The sequence below is a fragment of the Lethenteron reissneri genome, chromosome 25, assembly GCF_015708825.2.
Source record: "Lethenteron reissneri isolate LAM-NWPU_2019-01 chromosome 25, ASM1570882v1, whole genome shotgun sequence".
In the NCBI taxonomy this organism is placed as follows: domain Eukaryota; kingdom Metazoa; phylum Chordata; class Hyperoartia; order Petromyzontiformes; family Petromyzontidae; genus Lethenteron; species Lethenteron reissneri.
In genome coordinates, this window is record NC_083803.1 from 3,532,697 (window position 1) to 3,555,660 (window position 22,964).

Genomic DNA, 22,964 nt, shown 5'->3' on the forward strand with positions numbered 1-22,964 from the left:
CTTCAGAACATAAATCAATACATTGACTAACAAAACATTTGTATTTTACTTTAGCCTGCACCATGAAGGCATGAGTGCCAAACACAGCTTCATATGATTTGTATATTGCTTTATGTATAATACAAATGCGACCTTGGCAAATGTAAATAACTTGTGCTCATTCTTGAAAAACATTTGTACACAAGAGCTGTCATGGTGCCTAGTGATGGCTCTCAGCTGTTTACACTGGCCACAGCTCAAGTTCACGCCGGCGCTTGCTGGAGGGAAACGCTAGAGACTGCATGCCCGTGTCCGGCCAAAAACCATTGCTCTTTTCTAAGTAGGATCATGGCTGGGCCATGACTCAAGAAGACAATGACTCATTTATGTGCAGCTCAAGTAAAGTGTAACAGCGCAACAAGTGAATGAGCTCTATTTTTCCTGCCCGCTTATTAAAATGAGCCACACGCTAGCTTCCTGTGAACAGGTCGTAGCTCGCTCGGTTATACAAATGGGCAGGAGACCATGCCCTTCCATTCAAGCAAATGTGCAATAATGAATGATATGGATCCTGGTAAATTCATGTTGGTTGGTCCCACTTGGGTAATCACAATTTGGCCAGCATACGGGGACCATCGTTTCCCACCGTAAGTGAAAAGAATTCTTGTTCTTCTTGGAAACAATAAAGAGGAAACTTAATATACCTAACTCTGACACTTAAATTGATGCATTGTACCTCTGCCAGAATTACAAAAACAAAGCTGTGCCATTATCACCTTATTACAAACTTCATATAAAAATAATGCTGTTCTCACAATTCCAAAAAGTGAGTTTTAACCTTTCTTTCCTAATTCTCATAATCACCTTGAAAATATATGGCAACATTTTAAAAAATTAAGTTTAAACATGAAATTATAAGACAATAGACAATACTTTAAAAATTCAAGAAAATGGAACCATATTTACCGTTCTGTCCATTCTGAGCATGACAGGACAAAGAAGATAGAGAAACAGATTTTTGATAAAATCGAGACATTTCGCAGCAGTTATGGTCAATTCAGGAGCAGCGGCTGCTGTGCGGCGAGTGCACGACTCACCGACGCGGAACCCGGAGCCCGTCAGCATGTCAGCTCCCTCGCCGTTCTCGCTGATCAGCGTCGTCGTGTTGCCCTTCTCACAGGTATTCAGGCACTTCCCGTTGGTGCACGTCATCTTGCAGATGGTGGGCGTGAAGACCACCTTGATGCGCCCCATCGATCCGCTCGCGCTCAGGTTGCCGGCTACGAGAGAGGGCAAGAACAGCATGAGGGCGCACAGGGTGGCGGCTGCGGCAGCACCGGCCGTGATCGGGCGGTACACGATGCCCATTCGTGCGCTCCCCATCGCAGGCAGGCAACAGTGCAGAGGCACGGAGCTGGGCAGGCTTAGCCGCTTACGGCTGAGCGTCTGACAGCCATCCAGCTGCGTCGTGGACTAAATGAGGCTGGAACCGCAAGGGAGAGAGGGGGGGGTGTTGAGGGTGTGTGTGGCAGCAGGGAGGAGGGGCGGATGGTGGAACGTCCTGCTTATGGAATGGCTAGGGCCACACTCCAAAACCACGTTTGAAGGGAGATCCGACTCCGGGCAGGGTAAGTAATCACAAAGCTGCATTTTATTTGTGACGAATGATGCAGGGAATGTAGCAGAAGGGTTGGGGAGCCTAGGGGAGGGGCATGTGGAGGAAACTACACACCAAGACTCGCAACAACAGCACGAGGTTGTTGTTGCGGCGCTCTCAGGAGACAGAGTGTGCCCGGTGGAAAGCGTTCCAATTAAGCTTTCTCCTGCACACTATTCCCTGCGTGCAGCTTGTACAAGTTGTTTTCATTTTACAAAATAAAAGGTTTCCCTTCCTGCAGTGCACACACTGAACTGAGCTTCATGCAGAAAAACAAAACAGCACTGGTCGGTCATCACCCCGGGCTGCCGATGGGCGTCCTGTGAGGTTTGGCTGGCACGGTTCCATCTGCCGGCCTCTGCAAATGAGTGCGATGTACATGCCCTCCACCACGATGAAAAGAAAAATCTCACATCACAATTCAGCACAGCGGGAGAAGAGGAACGTAGGGATGCCAACCTCCTTCGATCTCTCTCACGTGAAGCCATTAAAAAAACGCTACCACTCTACCATAACGGACGTGTGAATGGTTAGCACAAAGATTTGATCGAGAATTCAGCAGGGAGAAGGGTTTTGACAATGCAGGTTTTCATGCTCAAATAGTGTGAACTCCCTATGTATACATGCAAACACGATAGCGAGCACCCATCTGTAAATGATGAAGATACACCGGATGGATCGCACTGTAAAAACAACTTACTGCAGTTTCCTCGTCAGACCTTGCATTGAACCAACATAAAATATCACACGTAAATGTGAATTCACAAAGCCGGCCAAAGCAGTCAAATGTTTTTTTTTTCCTGCATGAGACTGTAACGGGGAAAAAAATTGAGGTTTTAATACATCCGTATTTACCAAGAATGCCACACAAGAGCACCGCCTTGAGCATAAACATGAAAACCAGTAAACTAAAATCTCAATAAATTTTTTTTACATTATACTGCCTTGAATTGTTACGATACGTTCCAAATCATCTACATATTTGTGTTTTCTCCCCAGGTATCTTCTGTTTAAAACGAAATATTTCTTTTAAATCGAAAATATTAATCTTATATAAGTTACTTTATTTTACTAGTCACTACCCATTTTTGTGCCAATTTGCTAAAAGAATTATGGAGCAGATTCACATGCCTTGGCTCTATAATGGTGAATTAAATCTCCCCTCCGGGTGGTTTTCTCAGCATCGGCATATACTCTGTGCCAAAACGAAAGCTTCCTGTCACTTGTAACCAATCACTCGAACAAGCTAGGCATGGCTGCTATACAACAATCATTATTATTACCACTATGGAAAAAAATGGGCCTTCTGTTGAAATACCCATGGGATTGTTCGTTGTTTGTGACTGATATCCACAGCTAGGGGAAAGTGTCGCAAAATATTTGTAACCCAGTGCACGTGTAAATGAACCAAAAACAATATTTCTCCATTGACAGAGAAGACTTAAGGTTCATAAACTTGTGAAGAGTCACGTACATCTTTGCACATATACCTTCCTTAATCTCCCTTTTTAACAAGTCACCCAAGTTACAGCATGATTGCAACAGTCACATATTTTTTGTGGCATTTTCAGCATTTGTACGACCCCAACATTGAAGACCCACCATGAAGCACATGTTCAGAGCCGAGAAGCCCATGCTGGCCGTGCCCCGAGGGCAAGGCGTTGGGGCCGGGATGGGCAGGACGTCCTCCACTGGCCGACACGAGCTGGTGGCTGAAGACCTTAGGCTTGAGCAGGAGTGGTTGGGATGTCCGACGTTGCATGGCCATGCTAAGTGGCGCAGACTGCATTGAGTGTGACCTGCCATACACAGTGCAAACTAGTTCTGTGAAACCATCAAACATGACTGCTCAAACTTGGAATGTGCATGTCATTTTTTGGACCGTGCATCATATTCAAACAAAAGTTGCTTTAACTTACACCGTTATATGTGGATTAAAACAAAAACATTTTGTTGTTATGCCAGTCAACTATACAAATTAAGTGTGCCAATTCCACTAACGAGCAGTTTTATTCATGGCAACCTTACACGTTTGTAACCCAGTGCCTGTTTAAATGGACTAAAACACACGTGTCTGTATTGACATTTGGCTTCAGACTCAAAAACTATGCAACCATGATGGAAAATGGCCAGACCGTTTGGGCAAGATCAATGTCGTCGACAAGAACACGCTAACAAGGAATGCAAAATTAGACGAAAATGTCACGAAGGTGAAACAAATAACGAGAGTGCTTCATGTGCGTTCAAGTCAAAACTTCAGCAACTTTAGCAACGTCCACCCGAAGGGGCCTCTAATTACTCTCAGACCTGCATGACGTCAGTTGCTGCCACTGAGCATCGGTCCCCCGATCCATGGCATGACCGCAAAATTATACTCCACTCGCAGAGCGAGCGAGCGAGCGAACAAATTAACTAACTTGCAGCCAAGCCAAACCACTTCAGACAGCACCTCAAGCAATGTGTAAGTGCTGGTGATCCAGTCAAATGAGTTGTGCTATACAAGGAAATAAAAATCAATGACAACTCTCATGGATGTTTTTTTTAGTAAACCAAATAAATCTAAGTATTTGTTTCACAAGTTAAAATCCTACACATACAATATTTTTCATTCTACTGCAGTTTGGTCAACATTCCGAACTGGCAATCTCCTAAGGATGTCTTTTCTTGTTTTTTTAAATAAAGATGCGCGTTTACACAGAAATAAAATTGTCCTGTGATAGTTTGAAGTATTTTTAAAAAGCGGACAGAAATACATTGACTATAATCCTTCATTTCAGTAGGGGACGTGCTAGCCAGTTGTCTCTCTGCTGCATGACCCAAATTAAGCATGCAGTATTTTTTTTTCAAACTGTTATTATTGAATGCACTTCTGGAGGTACTGCAGCCGCACCCTGCTTGCGAGCCGCGCCGTGCACACAACATCGGTGCGACGAGACTGCCCAATTTAGGTAATGAACTGCTGCCAAGGAAACATTTAGTCAGGCATGCTGAGACAAGTGCATGCCGTGTATGTGCATACCTGGCAGAGAAAGTAGAAAAAAATCTCAACGTGGTTTGGCTGGACAACCCATGTAAAGCAGACAAAACAGAAAACAAAGTGCTCACTGTGATGGAGTTCATGATAGAAGCACTGTGATGGAAGATGGACGATTCGGCGGAACAGGAGGCAGACGCAACAGGCCAGACAAACTTGCGTATGAAACACAAACGGGCTGTCCTGTTACGGCCAAGGTCAAATGCTTAGCAACCACTTTTGGCAGTGAGAACAAAGGGGGAGACGGTTTTATTTAGAACACTGCGCCCACAAGTTAAAACGCACAGGACACTCACTGTTGCTGGCCCTTGTGTGGCACCATCCGCACAGACGGTTGGTGCTTGACGGTGAGGGTCATGTGTGCGGTACGAGAGAGCGAAGCTGTGCGACTCTGGCTGGGTACCCCACCAGCGCCAGCGGCTGCGGCCTGGGGGTTACTGTCCGCGCAGGACGGCCCCCACTTGCCAGCAGGACAGGCACACACCTGGGGCTGCACGCACATGCCTCCGTTCTGGCACGGCGGTGAGCAAACCGCTGAAAATGTACACACACCCAGGTCATCACAATTGAGTAAAAAGCCTCAATGAGCAAAGTCTTACAGCTAAATATTTCCTAGCTCAGGGGTCGGTAAGCTCTGACTCTGGAGCTGCACGTGGCCCTTTAAGGACTGATTCATGGCGTTTTTATTAAGGACCACCCATCTCGTATTCACATGCATTGTGGCTCTTGAAATAGAGTTTATTTTTTATTTTTATAGCTTGTATCCATGGACCAATTGTTACAGTACTATAATTTTCCACATCTCAGTTTGTTACATCTACTATCGAGTTATTGGTTGCAAGACTCAAAAAGCCATAATAAGGATATCAGAAGCTAATTTTGAAGAACGGAGTGAAACTTGTTTATCTGCAACACAAACTGCCGTAGTAAGTTCGGCAATTAACTAAGGCGCTATTTGAAGGCAATTTTTAAAAGGCTTGGAAAATTGTATAGACTAAAAAAAAATCACAAGGTGTTCCATTTTTTTAAAGCACTGTGCTTGCTTACTGGAGTAGAAGAATATAATCTGTGTGTCGCTGTAACACCAAGCCACTGGGAAGACATGTGTGGCCACAACGTCGCTATTAAAAGGAGTGTTTTGAATAAACGTTTCCTCCTCCTCCTCCCTTGGGGTCAAACTTTACGAATCAACGTTGTTAGTCTTCATCCACATGTAATATAGTCTGTGCACCCAGAAATGAGGTTGCCTTTTTCTTTAGCCACAGCCCAAGTGTATAATGCAATTGGCCTCCGAGTTGTTTACTCCTTTTTTTCGGCATTTACATAGCTTCAACAACACACAATAATGTGCATTACACGTATAACAGCGGTTTTCCCTTGCGATGGGTTTTACCATAATTTACAGACCTGGAAAAAAAACGATTTAAAAGTTTTCAACAACTTTGAAAACCCACCCCAAACCACACTTTGTATAGAAGTGTGTGGGAGGTCTCATTAACAGTGCTGGAGTACAATTTCTCGAAGCACACACTTACAAACTAAAGAGGCAAATTGTGTAAACAAACATGGTACTGGTCACACAAATAGGTATTGTTTTCACAGATATTCATCCAGAACACCGTTAGAATGTTCAGGTTTGACTCGGCTCTTCACACACACACACCCTATAAATATGATGTTATGATTACATCTCCTTGGAAACTTTCTGAAGCCACAAAACAGTGTAAGTAGCGATCGGTTTCTGCAACAAAGCCCCCAGGCGCCAATTAGAGGCAACTCCAAGACACAACGCTGGTACCCCTTAGGCAAATGTGCATTTCATATCAAGCATACAGCTTGCACTATACATTACACTCAGTGCATGCAAACGTGATTATGGGTGTAATGATCCACTCAGCTGGTGTGTTTTTTCTTATTAATTTGTCACGATTCAGGGTTGATAATTGGATTCAAACATTTTTTTAAGCATTGCAATGACTGTAGCAGTCTCGCAACTGCACGGGCCATGTTAACCCATGATGAAATAACATACACATATGAAACAAACATGTTGACTCCTAAATCACATACACCAATCCAATGCAATATTAAGAGCGTAATAATCCATATTAATTATCGATTCCATGGAAGGTTACACCGATAAATATGATTACTGGATTTGCATTAGTATGCATAGAAGTGTAGTTACAGGAGAAGACACTGGCGTGCTTTTGTGAGCAACGATACTGCTGGCTCCAAGATGTGTTTGACATAAACATAAAAGGAAGGGTGCAATTGGTTAGTCAATGTTAAGGGGCACATGTCCAGTGATAACAAGCCATGGAAAAAAAGAAAAACAATCTCGACACATGTTCAGCACGTGTGTTAGTAGTAATCTAGTGCCAATAATTGAATGTAATACCACTCAAATACAACACCGCGGATTATACAATGTAACGTTCCACGGACAAAATAAGTCATTCATAACTGTGCGCGTGATACTAACCCTCAAACGTAGTTCATCTTTGAAGTTCTCTTAAATCCTCACAACTCAGGACCACAGCTGTCACTGCCTAGCTAGGTATGCTAAGAGTTACACGGTTGACTGCATACAAATCACGGGAGCAATCATTCTAACACAAGAAGTGAGGACTGTGACACACCCACAAGGTAGCCGGAGGAATCTCTGCCAAGGCTGAAATGCAAATAAAGTTAGTATTCCAAAATTTGAAAAAACGAAATTCTCCCAAAAATGTGCCCAAACTTGGTGACCAAGTCAATGGCAACACTGTATTATAAGAAGCAATGAAGCCAGTTACAGAACGTAACAGAAAAAGGAGAAAACAAATATAATCTTTGTTGGGCAGCTAGGGACGAGCTGAGCATCCAGACGGAGACACAGACCTTCTCAGCGATAGAACTTATTCTATCCCCTGGGGCAGATTCACAGTTACCCCAGCAATCACGCTTGTGAACGGGAATCGGAACATTTTTGACGACTTACGCTGAAAAATTACACTTGATCAATCACACCTCCCATGTACGTGGCACCTTATACACATAAACCATCAGGAACTATGCACAACAACATTCTCTTGCGTGCTGCGAAAGTGCGAATCTGTAAAAGTTGTATTTTTTCACGCAAGGCAAATTTTGTTAGGTATGTTTTTTGTACGCATTAGATATTTAGGGCTTTTTAAAAAATAAATACACCAGCTAGGTTGGAGGGGAATATGAACACACACAAATCATGTTTAAAAGCCGACAAAGCAATTTAAACGACTAAGATGTAGTAAATTATTTAAATGCCTTTGTTCGTTGACTTTTTTTTCCCAAGGCCATGTTGGTCAATTGGATTTTTGACCATACTTCACCGGTCAATGAGGAATGGTGAAAAGGGGGCCCCAAGAGCAGTTCATATATTATTCGTCACCGACTGATGTTAACTGTGGCCAGGAATCGAATGAAGGTCGCTGGGTTCATAGTGCAGTCCATTAATCACTGCGCCACCACTTCAGCCGATGTTATTACACCGATTCCATAACAGGAGGATCCGCTTATGTAAACATCTATTTAGCCGCTGTCGGTCTTTGCTTCGAGGTGGGCAGAAATGGAGACGCAGCTTTTTACATTCAGTACGACCTTGTTCTGCAGTGAAATAATAACCAGGCGACGTATTGACACCAACCTGCGATATAGATACGGTACTCGGATAACCGTTGGGTCAAAACAGAGAAAACAAATTCACTATAAACAACCACAATAATGTATGATCCGACAAAATTTCCCAGCAAGGAATTTATGAACTCTGTTGTTATACAAGCCAAAAACCACACCAATTAATACCAATAGAGTATCTATTTGCCATCAAACTGTTTTATGTATAACATGAGAGGGTATAAATATACAATCAATAAAAACATTAAAGTTTAAATATTAATCATATTATTTAATTCTCACAAAAGGCATTACAAACATTAAACATTCTGAAGAGTAAATCTTTGCTCGCAACATCTATCACGGTGTTTTTCCTTGGAAACGTTTAGGGTATTCATTACTAGATGTAAATCCATAAATCAATGTAAAACCCTGTCTAACTATTAATGTGCCATTTAATTTGATCGTGACGAACACTAACCAGCTTGTTGCATATGGACCACTCTGCACAGAAGCAAAGTAAGAAAAACACTGCAGTTTCTGCACAGTCATGCAGCATGAAAGACAGCCTCTTCAACACCGAGGCAAACGGGCGCCACACAAGCGATAGCAGTCATACTGGGCTTTATTAAAGTACAGCATCTGAAACACTGGGATGTAAAACCATCCGAAGAATTTGGCCGAGAGTGCACGGAGCCTGACAGCATAACAGAGGCCGGCAGATTGCTGGACACCTGCCAAGCGGGGGCTATCCTGGCACTCACCCGGTAGTGCTGCACAAATACCACGATGCCAACATTAACAATTAATTCCCAATACACCATTAAATGGATGTACTGACGGTACACCAGTGCAGCATAACACACCGGTCCTCGTAAACGGCAACTGCATCCGTGCAAACTCAGTTGCCGTAGATTGAACTGCTGCTGACTCCAGCTGACGATGAAGCTCGATCAGACACTGCAGCCGTTGCTGACGATCCACCAGAAGAAAATGCCTGAGAAGTCGCTGCTGCCGCTGACCGAGCTAATTCTGGAGACCCGCCAAATAAAAATGAGGTCAGAACTGACGATGTCGTTGTTGTGCTTGAGCGAGCTGCCGACTCTCCATCAGAAGTTTCCCGAGATTCAGCAGCTGCTTTCCCATTCGAACGTGTGACACGAGCCATCATCTTTCGATGCCATCGTCCGCCAAGAATGATTCCGGAAACGAATCGAGGAACCGTCCAAACAAGTCTTGGGCACGAGTCAAATTTGCCTTTGGAACATGGAGTCAGTTGTCATCAGGCTGGGTGCTCTACGGCAACAGACTGTGAAGATTCATAACATTCGTCTTCCGACTGCTTCGACATCACGGGAACAGGTTTTGACGCACCCCGCAAGATTATATGACCGGAGTTGTGCATCGCAAGAAAATAAATAATTGTGAAAAATTTAGCTTATTTCATCCCGCGCACCGGTGTACCGCCGATACATTCAAATGCAAATATGTCCAAATACCAATCCTGCTAAATATACAGGGAATTATATTATTTCAATCGGTGGTCTTGCTGAAAAGCAAAGGAAATATGTAAAATAAAGCATGAGGTGTGACACCACGGTTCTTGTCGTGGATTATTCTGAACCAGCCATAAGACTCATTATCTGGCACAATCCTGCCACGTGGATCGTCGTGCCACAGTATTAATAGCGCCACGCACTGGCTCTAGATCATATGTCACATAATTTCAATACAGTACTTCTGTATTTATAATAAACAGCCTGCAGATTACCCAGCTCCCACTTGCACGATAATGATACTCGGACGGCTGGAGATGTATTTTTACCAGCAGGCACTGGCTGCACATTGTTATAGATAAATTTCACACCCGAGGAGGAGCCCAGAGTGAGTTGACCTGGCTCCATTCCATGACATACAACCAAAGTGCTTTGAGAACACGAACAACACTCCTCACTTTGCCCTGCTCCTGCGATGGTGAATCCACCGAACTTGAAAATTATCTATGTGATACGTATTTAATGGAGCCATCGATTGAAATTCATTGTCACATTGTCAATACTTGTGTAAAATCGTACATCTATAATGATAAATGATTTTCAATATCTATTTGTAATACGTTAACATAAAAACCTGCAGCCATTAGAGATGCCAAATTTACCATGGGAAAACAGAATTGATTTTTTATTCAAAATGGGACTCTGAATTATGACAATTCATCAGATTGTAAGGGGGGAGAATAATTACATGCCTGCTACATCTTCGCAACATGCATTGGTCACAATGGCTACACTCCTCTGTGGAAGAATGATATAAAGTGAACTCGAGACCTAATATGTACAAACTTAATTTGTAATCCATAATATAGGTTTTTGGGTAAGATCGCGTAAATATAAATGTGTCGTTAAACCCGCCACCACCTGACACAGCCAACTAGTAAGGTTTGTCACGTAAACAAAACATGCCAATTCGGGTCTAGTACAGCACATCGGTGTGTTGCAGAGCAAATCCACAACATTTACAATCCGAGTACGACGTTTTGCCAGTAAGTACAACTAGCTTCATCAGGCGACAGCCAGATTTGTGGAGAAATCCTCCTGTTTCCTTCCTTAAATAGAGGGATAGATGCGATGACGTCACTTGTGAGCCCTGTATTATGGATGATATTGGTCGCGAAAGCCTACGTGTTAAACTGAATTTGTTATATCCCACCTCTGATCCAACACTTGAGACAAGGATTGATCGACCACAGATGTGTGAAACTCCAATACTGTAAATGTGGCAAAGTTATTGCAATAAGTGGGTTTGCAAACCCATTTGTGAATCTTTAACTGTTAGCTCATCATGTGCGTGAGTTTTCTCTGGGTACTACAATCTCTTCCCATGAGCACAAGCTTCTTGAATAGAGAATGGCCAAACATCACAATGCATGACCCTCCTGAGAAAGAGCTTTGAGACTTGTTGAGGCTTTCCTGGAAAATAGATGACGTTAGTCTAATGGGTAAGTGTAAATAACATTTATACTAATGCCGTTTACAGAATGACTGTATTTGGTAATGTCACATACTGAAGACTCGCACGGGTTACGTTGCATTCAAATGAGGACTAAAGCAGCTAATGCATCATACTTTTCCTAAGCAACGTTGAGTAAGTGCACTGTCATGTCCTACAGACACATCAACAACGGAAGAAAACAGAGGAATCTGAGGCTGTTTGAAAAAGCTGTTTGTCTGAAAAATCTTGCTGCCGATTTGGTTGTGTTTGGGTCGCCTGAGTAAAACCAATTTGGAAGATAAACATTTATCTTTCGTGCATTTTCTCAATGGCACCTGGAAGTTGATTGATTGGTTCTCACATCAATGAATGGCCATTTATGCAGCAGCCACCCAAATTCTTGGCTTTAGTACACATGTTGTGCGGAACTGAAGTGATTTTTACCAGCTGACATAGGATCTTCCCACAGATGCCTCAGGATGTAGTGATTAACTTTCCATTTACTTACAGTCAGTAGACTGTGAATTACTAAGACTGCTATTCTGTTTTCCATTAGTACAATGGCGATTGAAAAATGTGTTGTCAAGTTGCAGCTTCAGTGAACTTATATATAACTGGTACCGGAACTAACAGGAATGCGTTCTTCAGGAAGGCCAGTTGGCCCAAATGTCAAGTCCTTCCTTTCCTCTCAGTGAGAGTATAAATAAATATGTACAAGGCATATTATTATTTTTAGAATTCTATTATTTTTAAGGGAACACCATTTTTATGTGAAATCCCAAGATACCGCCAAAATATATGTTGTAACGCATATACATCCGAGAAGTATATCACTCACCTACATCTTTATAAAGGTTACCATTATGAATAATAACAAATGTTGAATGAAATGGACGTACTCAAAATGTAGCACATCACAGTCAACCTGAAAGAGTGCGGTCGTTTTAATGCTGATAATAGTTATGAAAATGTGACCTCACCTATCTGCTATATTGGCAAGGTCACGAAGGTCGTATTGGTTATCAGCACGTTGTTCTATTTAGGAACGTAGCAGTATATTCTGACATTTAGAGAAAGCACTATGGGTAAGTTCTTAAACAGTTGGTCCTTCCCAAACACCACAACAGGAGAAAGAGCGCCATCTAGAGGGAGCACACTTCTGTATCATTGACAGCGCATTTTAAACTCGCGCAATTTCAACCATTGCCCTTGCAATGTTGTTAAATTACAGTACAGTTTTGTTCATAATCGCACACCGCAGAGACACAGGATAGAGGGTGAGGGGTCAGGACGTACGTTTGGTGCACATCTGGGAGCCGGGGCTCTGGCTCCATCCTGGGCAGCACTGTGCTCCACAAATGTTCGGCCTGCATCAGATACAGCAAGACAATTTTAACGATGGGCAAACACAAACACAACGCCTCATAGTTTCTGTTGTTGATTACGAATGTTGAAGTATGAATGACGGCAACACATACAACGCATTGGGAGAGCTCTGCGTGGTGGTGGTGGTGCGAGACCAGTCGCCACCCAGCTCATGTCGCCTCCAACACCCAAGGGATTCCCGTGTCACGCCGTGGCATGTTGTATTTTACAGCACAATTGTATAAAGTTACATTCAGGGTTCAATTGCCTATCACCCTTTTCAAAGTACACCATGAAGTGCAAAAATTACGAGGTCAAGGCATAAGCACGGCTTCACCACTTGCGGCATTTGCGATGATGGACGGGCATTAATTTTTTCGCGATGGAATTGTTTTACAATTCGCAGGCATCGTTAAACAGCTCATGGGTGCGTCTACACTCGAGGACGGCAATGCTTCAACGGCGTGGGCTTGTGTCCCCCAGGTGAAGCCATTAAATTACTGGAGCGAAATGAATATCATCCGGTGGGGAGACGCAGCACGCTGGGTGGTGGGGCAACAGTTAAGTGATTAACTTTGATTAGACACTTAACGTGATTACACCGATTGGTGCCCGTGGTTGTCACAGTCACTTTAAGATGTTTTCTTGTTTTTGTTTTTTGTTTGTTGCGGTTGCACCCGATTCAAGAGCCGAATGGCTCACAGGGCTATACCAAATAAATGAAATGGAAACTGAAAAAACCAAGTCACAGCAACTGGCTTGGGAAGAGGTGATATCAGGGGGGATGTGAAGGGAGTTAAACCCTCAAGCACTTGCATAATTGATGAAGCAGTGCATCTACGCGTGATGCGATTGATCTTTATTTCCCCTTTGATCGATGGCTTCGAGAAGAATACACGGATTCCTCAACAAGGAATGTATTTTGTTCACCCAAGGCAAAAGCGGGTCACCCAAACCGCACACACACGACCCGCAAAAAACCCAACACATTTGGCAACAAACAAGCCAGAAATGCACAAAATTTGATGAATAAAGCATCTTATGCAACCGCAACTCAAGACGCTGATGTGTGTATAAACCAGCACACAAATAAACCAGCACACACACGTACAAGCCCACCCATTGTACACAAGCCAAGGAACAACATACACAAACCGACCCAAAACACACACACACACACACAAATGCAACCTCCACTTTGCGCAAATACGACCTACGGAGTGCGTAGTAACATAAAGCACGCAGGTCAATAGACCATTGAAGGTCTTCGCCACGCCGTCTTGTTTGGCCATACTTCACCACGCTGGTCAATGCGTGTTGGTGACGGGTGGAGATCAGGACCGGGGAAGATCTCGACTCCACTTCCCATGCAGTACAGTGCGGCACAACGCACAAATAACACCAACACAAACATAAACCCACGAAACTTAGGAGGCACGTGCATTTACAAACCCGTGCTTCTAACGTATACTTCAAACGCACAAATAACGCGTCGATAAAAGTACAGTACTTTAACGAAGGCGCGCACCAACAACCCCAAACACTGACAGCCACAAGAAGACAGCTCCAGGAGCCGGGGAAGAACCAGAGATGGTTCCTCCAGTACTCCAAGAGATGGTCGCTCCGTCCCATGTACCCTGGACTGAGCCCTCTGGGCGAGTTGATTCCTCATCGGGTCAAGAGATGGTCCCCTCCATCCCGGGACCCTGGGTCCATCGCTCCACCTCTGGGACCCACCCCGTGCGTGCCGCTGTGTGAGCAAGTCACAACGAGCCCGACTGAACTCACCCGGGGAGCGGTGCTGCCTGCCGTGGAGCCGAGCCTTGCTGATGATGATGCTGCTGATGATGCTGTTGCTGATGCTGTTGCTGATGATGATGCTGGGTCCCCGTGCCAGGCCGGGCCCGCAGAGGCAGCGCCCCATCGGCACCGTACGCGGCGCGGTGGCGCACGGGGCTGTCCCTGAAGCCGGCCACGCGGTGAGACTGCGCGATCTGCTGCTCGTGCTGCTGCTGCTGTTGCTGCTGCTGCTGATGTTGTCCCTGCTGTTGCTGCTGCACCACGTATGTGAAGACCCTGCGGTAGCTTCTATGTTGAGCCCCAGCCAACGCGGCCAGCAGCAACAGCAGCAGCAGGCACAGACAGCGGCACGGGCAGACTGCGAACCTCGCCATGCCTCTTCTCCGCGGGGGCCCCGGGGTGGCCGGGAGCCAGGGGGGTGGTGGCGGTGGTGGTGGCGCAAGCGGAGGGCCGCCGAAGGTCGCCTCCCTGGGGGACGCTGGGACGCGACCTGTGCCTCGACCGGGTCGTGGGTCCTGGCGCTCGGAATGCGTGCGGATTGCCTCGCTGGGATTTACAGCATTTACCTTAATAAAGAGGCGGGGGAGGTGGCTAGCGAAGCCTGGAGGAGGAGGAGGAGGAGAAGGGGGAGGAGTGGAAGGGTGCGCCGGGACGGGACCCCCACTACTACCAGGAGGCGAGAGAGAGGGCACTTTCAGTCGGAGGGGGATTTGACCCCACCGCGCTCGGTGGGAATTGGCTGGGAAAGGGCGAGGCTTTGGGCACCAACTGGGGAACTTTCACCACAAAGAGAAGGAAGTTGGAGATCGCTGCCCCAAGCAAATAAAAGGCTCTTTCACGAGGAGATAGGGCCCATTAATGTGAGGTCGGAAGAGGCCCTACCAAGAAAATGAAGAGGGGACACGCATCAAAGCACAAGACGATGACCCATCGGGAAAGTTTTAGAAAGCAGGTCCAACTAAAGGGTTAAAAACTAGAAAGCAGAGCTCCCAATATAATGGAGAGGAACAGCTCCACCAGAACAATTATAGAGCATCACCAGATGTAGAGTTCTAGCAAGACGGAGTGGTGGGTGTCTACCAAGATGAAATTCTATGGAAAGGGGGCCCTCCAGAATAGAGGGGTCAAAACTCTACTGACTTCAGGGTTCTACTGAGGAAGAGGGGGTGGAGAGTCCGTTGATATTGGAGTCCCACCAGTCGAAAAAATAAGAGTGTGGTCTCGCGAATAGGGGAGGGGTGGGGGGAAAGGTAGTGGCTTCCCAAATAGAGTGACCTACACAGAGTCCTACCAGAGCAAGAGAACGTTAGGAAAGAGTGTCCCATCCCATACAAGCCACCGCTCAGTGTGAGCTCACTGCCCGCAGGCTACACATGACTTATCCCCCGAACCGCATCCACGCGCAGCCCACGCGTTGCCGGGGAGTTCCCGCCTCTCAGTGGCGGGGCTTGTTGGGGGGGAACTCCCCAACTTGCGGCCAATGTTCACCCACCACTGTGGTTGCGTGTGGGTCCAATCGTGTGGAGCGCGCCGGTCCTCTTGATGTGCGTCACCGCCCTGATGGGCCTATTGCAATCGCGAGACCCGCGCCGGCACCGCGTGTGCTTTGTGGGTGTGTGTCGGGCGGAGGAGAGCGGAGGGCGGCGCCAACAGATGGCCCATCCAACCAAGCGGTGACCGAGCAGATGCCATGCAGCTGAGTCGTTACCACCAATGTGCGTGGGTGGGAGGTGAGGTCACCAAAGTGAGAGTTCACTGCAGGTGCAGGGTCATTTGATCAGTTTTTCAGGCTCAGCCTTCCCCCCCTCCCTCCCTCCCTCCCCCACAAGAGTTTTATTTTTTACAAGTTTTATTTTAGGGAGGGAAGCGGATATGATTGAGGGAAAAAAATATAGAACTTTGCAGGCGTGCAACAAGCCAAATAAAACACATTTAATGTTTCAACGCTATATTTGCCGTCCCACGACGAGCAGTGTAATGCAAATAGAAATTAGTCACATTCTTATTGCTTCTTAGTGCAGTATTGCATGTGCTTCATGTTTTGATTTTTATACGATTCCTACATTACACAAACCTTTATTTAAAACCACAGTGCAGATTTAAAGTATCTTAAGCAAACTGGACTGGAACAATAATGGTATCAAAAAGTTTGAATAAAATGACATAAAATGTAGAAAATGTTAATTTATTGAAAACATTTCCAAATATAACGATGCACACATTGCATGTTCACACCCCAAACTGCAGGATACAAGCAATACGGTATTAAGATATTTTTTTCCCTAAAGGCACAACTCCACATGAATGAATTCCAAACATATCAATTACTCTCTCACAAAAATACTTGTACGGTAATAATTTACTCCTAGAAGAGTCATTTTATTCAATCATAACAAACTGAAAAGAGAAGACATGGTATGATGTGGAATCGAAATTAGCAATGATCAATTGAGTAATATATGGGTCTCATCCAGCTGACATCTGTTTTTTCATTTCAAACTTGAATACCACGAGTGCAGCTACTGAGCTTGAGTGTGCATTGCAGCGTTGAGATTTGATCCTCTGCTCTGTGCAGCTACTACACAGAATTCCTAAGCTGATTGCAGAGCTCCTGTAGCTCCAACCCGAGGCTGTCCATCGCCTGCACAATGTCCATGAGGTCACCCTGTAGCTCCCCGGTGCTCATATCCGTGTGCTGCTGCTGCTCACAGTCAAAGTAACACCATATGTGGTCATGTATCACATCATGTACACACGATTGCAATCTTATCATACGTTTTACAGTATTCATATGACATATGATCAGAAAAGATGGACCCTTACAAAGAAAATGGAACATTAATTGAACAGATGCAAAAAAGCATGGAGAGATACATGCTGGGAATTCAAATAAGACACCAAAAAAAGGAATACTTGGATCAGATCACAATTTAATATTTGAGATATCTTGACTTAAGGAAAGTAAGTGGGGTTGGACAAGGATGCATTACGAGAAAGGATGGCCAATGGATGGGACTGGAATTGCAACCAAAGGAGAAGACATGCCTGTGAGGACAATCAATCAACAATATTAGCACATGCACCAGAGATTGATGGACCATGAAGGATGGTGATAATGTGGAGAGGCTCTTATCCGGCAGTACATAGTGCATGTTTGCTGCTGCTGATGACGATTCCAGTAGCATTGTAGAAAAAGTGATGAAACAGATTTGTATATTTTTTATTAGCATACACTATAATAGTCTATATTTTTTATTCATAAAGCAATAGTTAATTTAAAAATATATTTTTGAGCATAAAGTACATTCAAGCCTAAAATGTTACAAAATAAATTTTACTCTGGGTCCAAAACAGCCCAACAATGAGTGTTTAATGGTAGCTATGCACAGCTGCTAGAATTCTCTTAAACTCTGCTTGCACTCACCTTGGCCTTAGCAGAAAGGCCCCGGAGGCTGAGACGAGCTGATGACAACAGCTGCATGGCCTCCTGCGCATTGCCCTTTTTTTTGGCACATTGGATGGACACTGGAAGGAAAAGACCAAAAAAGCCATCATCAAATTTGTGTTTAACAGATGTTGTTTGGATATGTTGAGAAGGCCAATTAGGAAATAACAAAGAGTGTTCTATAACTTTAAATCTTAAGTCTATACACGTTTTCCCCCTAAAATAAATACAAATACTAGCAAGTAATTTCATGATTTCTAAACATGTTGTGCTATAACATACCTTGAGCAAGTTCTACTGCCCTTTTGGCTACAACCTTGAATGAATTGATGTCCTTCTCCCAATCACTGGATAGTGTATCACAGCGATGAGCTTTTGACAAAAATTGCACAACCTACAAAAAAGCAAAGAATAATTACATGCTTTAGAGGAAATCATAGTGGAAATTCCAACAGTGCAAAAAAGACAAAAAAGATGCACACTTTATTACAGACATATTTCTTATAACACTGTGTCCTTATAACGCTGTCCTGGAGGAAAATTCCTGTGCGGATTAGCCCATATGTAGTGTAATAGCGCCGTCTCACTGACACTACACATACATCGAAGTAGATGAAGCATTGCCCGTAGGGGCATGTCTTTGCCTTGCCCTTATATGGTCTTATGGAACGTGAATCGAGGTGTCTATTACATTGATTCTGCTCAGTCAAACTGACAGCCACAAAGTACCGATCCATCGAGGGTTAATCACTGCATAGATTAATTGGCAAGCGATCCATGGTTAGTAGCTTCCCGTGGAATGTGTTTGCAGCAGACCGTGGTTAATCTTACGCAAACTCCGACCAAGTGCATAACTTGTATTTTTTTATGTCATCATTCAAAGTTAATTTTATTTATAAAATGGTTCCATACATTTATCATGTGTACAGTATCATTATTAAGACTATTATCGATGACCCAATGAAGCCCTCATATCGCTCATAGGTAAAAATAGTGCTGTCAGTAACGCATCTCCATTGGAACCATGTTATAGTTACCTCCTATAGCGCTGTTTCGTACAGCGCTTCGTTTACAAAGAACATATCCTCAGCGCTATCAAAGGTATGCCTATATTGTGAAACATTTCTTATAAACAGTACCATGTTTGTAACAACAAATTGCTTATTTATACATGACAATATAATTTACAGTATTCGTATTTATACAGCATTAGTCAGAGACCATAAACTTAATGTACTTACACAAATTAAAATAAGGCCAGATTAAATCTAGTTCTGTTTTCCCATGAGGCAAGACATGATCAAACAACATGAGCCACCCCCACCTTGTCACTATCCTCTTGGCTCGGGGATGTTCCATCGCTGTACAACTTGGCGTAGAGACGCCACACGTTGCCATTACTGCTTACTCGGCTGGTGACACGGCCCATAAGCTCCCGGGCCTTCCCAAGCAGAGCAGCTGCAGAATCCCCCTTGAAGTCCGGCAGCCCCTCCGTCACTGCTCTCACCACAATATGGAGCACCTGCCGCAAGGCATCACAGAAACTATTGTACCTTAAGATTCAACAGACGACTGGAAACACAACACTTCAACAGCATTAAAGAGCCACCTGTGAACATTATGGGAATGTGTGTATGTTTATCCTGCAGCCATGGCTACGCAGCCAGACTGGTCAAAGTTATGTAAGAAAAGGTAAAAATGCATGTCCTCCTCAAGCAGTGTAATTTAGATAAAGCAAATGTGCTTGATCACCTCTTCATCATTGTAACCCTCCTTCAAGTCCATCATGCGATGATATGCCTTGATGACGTCAGCAAAGTCCCCTACATCTGCGCTGGTCAAGATGTAGTTCTCCCATATTTGCCAGCTCTCGTAGTTACACCTAAGCGCCTCCTGAAGTGTCCGGTAAGCTTTGAGCCTTATGTGACAAAATACAAAGAAGCTTGATATGCATTACACAAAGCATTTCCTTTATGAACAAAATGAAAATATTACAATGATTGAGTAACATTTTGACATGATTTTTATTATTTTCATATCACACTCTAAATGTATTGATTTGCATATATATTATACATACAGCAGCAGGAAAAATCCATTGCTACTGTTGTAATGTTTTTTTGTACAGGAATCCCTTGCCAACCACAAAGGTTAGGTTTTTTCACGTTCCTGAAAAATCTCGCAGTTGGTAAATGCGCAGTTGGTAAACTCCAGGGGGCCTATGGGAAGTAGGGGGTTAGGGGAAGCATTGCCATGGTCAGACTCGTCATAGCTTAACTAAGTTGCCTCTTTATAAAATACAGAACATTACACAATAACATAATAAAACATAAATAAACATTACAGTAATTTTATATACGTTTAATATTAACGATGATGAATGAGATAATAGGGGAAGGGCTGATTAGAAGGAGGACGGCTTCGCCCACCCTCCCCCTCTTCCTCCGGCAACATTAACGTGTACTCTACAGAATGTACAACAAACAAAACAGATGGACAGCTGATTGGCCAAGCAGCGCCCTGGCCCCGCGAAATTTGTAACAATGATGTCACGCAATACATTGAAGTCTTCCTGTGATGCAATGACGTACTAACTACGTCATGTGATTTCCTTAACACCGTGCTTACCCGCGGATACCAGACCGAGCAGTGCCTCGCGTCTCGCGAGAGCTTGCGAGACACGGTGGATGCTACGCGGTAGCACCAATTTTGATTTCACGACTCGGCGTGACGACCGATGAGTCTATCACTTAAACCGAGATGCTCGCGGTTACTGTATAAATAGAATATAAAATGTTTGCTCAATGTTGTAGATAACGTCATATAAATGTAGTATTCTCCAAATGGTGACAATAATTGCAGTGTCGATGTTGAGCATACAGTGCGGTAATGACACAGCTACCATGAGATTCATCCCACACGTGGATGGAGGAGCTCACATCATTACAAAATTGGATGCATCCCCTCCAAACTGCAAAAGAGGCACTTTTCCACTGAGATTCTAACAATCATGGCCTCAATACAGCTTGTTCAATAAACACTGGCACGTGACTTTTACGGGACTACAGACAATGCAAGAGGCTTGGCATAGTGATGCCAGAGCAGGCAAATAATTGACCAATGAATATGCACTTCATTTAAATAAGTATAACTAATTGCAGAGTATAATCTAAGCCTTTTAAAGGCAGTTTTTTTAAGACAATGAATCATGTACATTGGTATTTAGAATTCAAAGTTATTTTTACATTCAACAAGCAATGTCTTGCTGGTCAAATGTGTCACAGTGTCATATTGGAATTCTACAAGGCATGTCCTATTGTGGCTTTCTTACAAGTACATACGGTGATTTACAGGATTAAGATCCTCTCTTTCCATGTTAAATTACATGGGTTATGATAAATTGACGTATAGTCACAAGAATGGTAATGAGCGAGCTTGGCATTGACCTTAACAGTTGTGCGGGGCCCCCACCAGTCTCTCTCCTTACCCTTGGCTCAGGGACAAGTGGAAACAAATCCACAAAAAGTATACAAAACTCAATAACTTGTTTAATGATGCTATCGAAATTATTAATAAACTCCGCAAGACTATGAAAATGCAGTCAATCGGTCAATTATTTACAAACAAGTTCAGTAGGACGTGGAGATCTTATTAAGTCAGTTTGGAGGCTGTGTTTAGATGTTTGGAGACTGTTAACACGGCTGACTATTAAATGTTGAAACCCTCAAGCTCAAAGTTGTCTCTAACACAAGAGATGCGACGGCACAGCTGGCCAATGGGAAAGCTCTTGGGCAGTTATTTTGAGTGGCCAGTGGCAAAAAATAGTTTGTTCGATACCACCCAGCCTTCGTACTATTCTAAGGTTTAGATATCACCACTGTTTATCAAAGAAGTTGGCAAACCCGGCAGCAGGGATCCTTCTGCCTACACATATTCTGTATTTTTAGCAAGTGGAAATTTTAAAACTATATTTACAAAAGTAGAATTTCACCAAGAGTAAATGGTCAAAGGACAAAAATGTTAAGAGGCTCGTAAATCCGATACAAAATTTGGGTGAGAGTGAAATGTGGCACAGCCAAATTTTGCATCCTGATTAATATGAAATGCAACCGAGTATCTATATTGTGGGAAAATAAATTAGTGTCCCACCCCACATGGTCTTACTGCTGCATTATGCCCTGTGGATGCCTATTTAGTTTAATTTTGGATGTTCGTACCAAATTAGCATTTTAAAAAATACCAAGGACATATATACTAATCTAGATTTGAAGTTTTCGTGACTGCAGGGATCCATACATTTAAGTTATTAAAATAAATTATATTTTATTTTATAACTACGTGACTTTACCAAAAGAACCAAAGAGTATATATACTAAGTTTCACAACCTGACCAAAAAGAATATTCATTTTGTCTGCAATGTCAATTACTTGCATATCTAAATTAAAGTATGACTCACTTCTGGTTTAGTCGGATATAAGCAGTTGATAGGTTGTTCCAAGCCTCCGAATTCTGAAAAAGACAAATCCGACTTCACTCACACTTTTAACAGTAATATGCATTTGAAACAAAATCTACTGCAGTTTTTTTTCCCCCAAAAAAATATCAGTGTAGATGTAAAAAGCACACAGTAAAAAGAGCCATTTTCTATTCTACTGGCATAGTGGAAGCCTCTGATAACATGGAAGAAAAACAGCTCGAGTTTGGCGAAATGAAAAGAGCGGAAAGCAATGAATGGCAGCTTGGGGTAATCCCACACAATGGCAGGAAGCCACAGCTAGCATGACCCCAAAGGTTCCACCCCACCCACCCGTCTTCCAGACCCAAATGCTGCCGAGCAGCATTGGGACTAGAACACTGGTGTTTTTTTACACTCGTGAATGCAAGCACAGGAAGTACTCGCTGCCTTTCCCTAACTGTACTCACATCAGGTTCCAAGGTCACGCAGCGCTGGAAGGCACGCGCCGCACCGTCGTATCCCTCCGTGGCCATGTACGCACAGCCGAGTGAAAACCATACACCCAGCTGTCCGACACACACCATAGGATTTTTTTTAAAG

At 43.8% G+C, this 22,964-nt stretch overlaps 2 protein-coding genes across 2 annotated transcripts in view; both read right to left on the reverse strand.

Moving 5' to 3' along the window:
- The window catches only part of LTBP1 (latent transforming growth factor beta binding protein 1), a 36,751-nt gene extending 20,874 nt beyond the window's left edge, over positions 1 to 15,877 (reverse strand). Inside the window, 5 exon segments of the mRNA XM_061558926.1 lie at positions 1,077 to 1,259; positions 3,239 to 3,435; positions 4,967 to 5,204; positions 12,594 to 12,664; positions 14,451 to 15,877. Coding sequence (XP_061414910.1) covers positions 1,077 to 1,259; positions 3,239 to 3,435; positions 4,967 to 5,204; positions 12,594 to 12,664; positions 14,451 to 14,836 — 1,075 coding nt within the window. The 5' untranslated portion in view covers positions 14,837 to 15,877.
- Positions 15,878 to 16,631: 754 nt separating this feature from the next.
- The window catches only part of TTC27 (tetratricopeptide repeat domain 27), a 31,268-nt gene continuing 24,935 nt past the window's right edge, over positions 16,632 to 22,964 (reverse strand). Inside the window, exons 14-20 of the mRNA XM_061558928.1 lie at positions 22,832 to 22,930; positions 22,365 to 22,417; positions 19,660 to 19,825; positions 19,232 to 19,429; positions 18,190 to 18,301; positions 17,887 to 17,987; positions 16,632 to 17,163 (exon numbers count right to left, since the gene is read on the reverse strand). Of these exons, the coding sequence (XP_061414912.1) occupies positions 17,041 to 17,163; positions 17,887 to 17,987; positions 18,190 to 18,301; positions 19,232 to 19,429; positions 19,660 to 19,825; positions 22,365 to 22,417; positions 22,832 to 22,930 (852 nt within the window). The 3' untranslated portion in view covers positions 16,632 to 17,040. The remainder of the gene's footprint in view (positions 17,164 to 17,886; positions 17,988 to 18,189; positions 18,302 to 19,231; positions 19,430 to 19,659; positions 19,826 to 22,364; positions 22,418 to 22,831; positions 22,931 to 22,964) is intronic.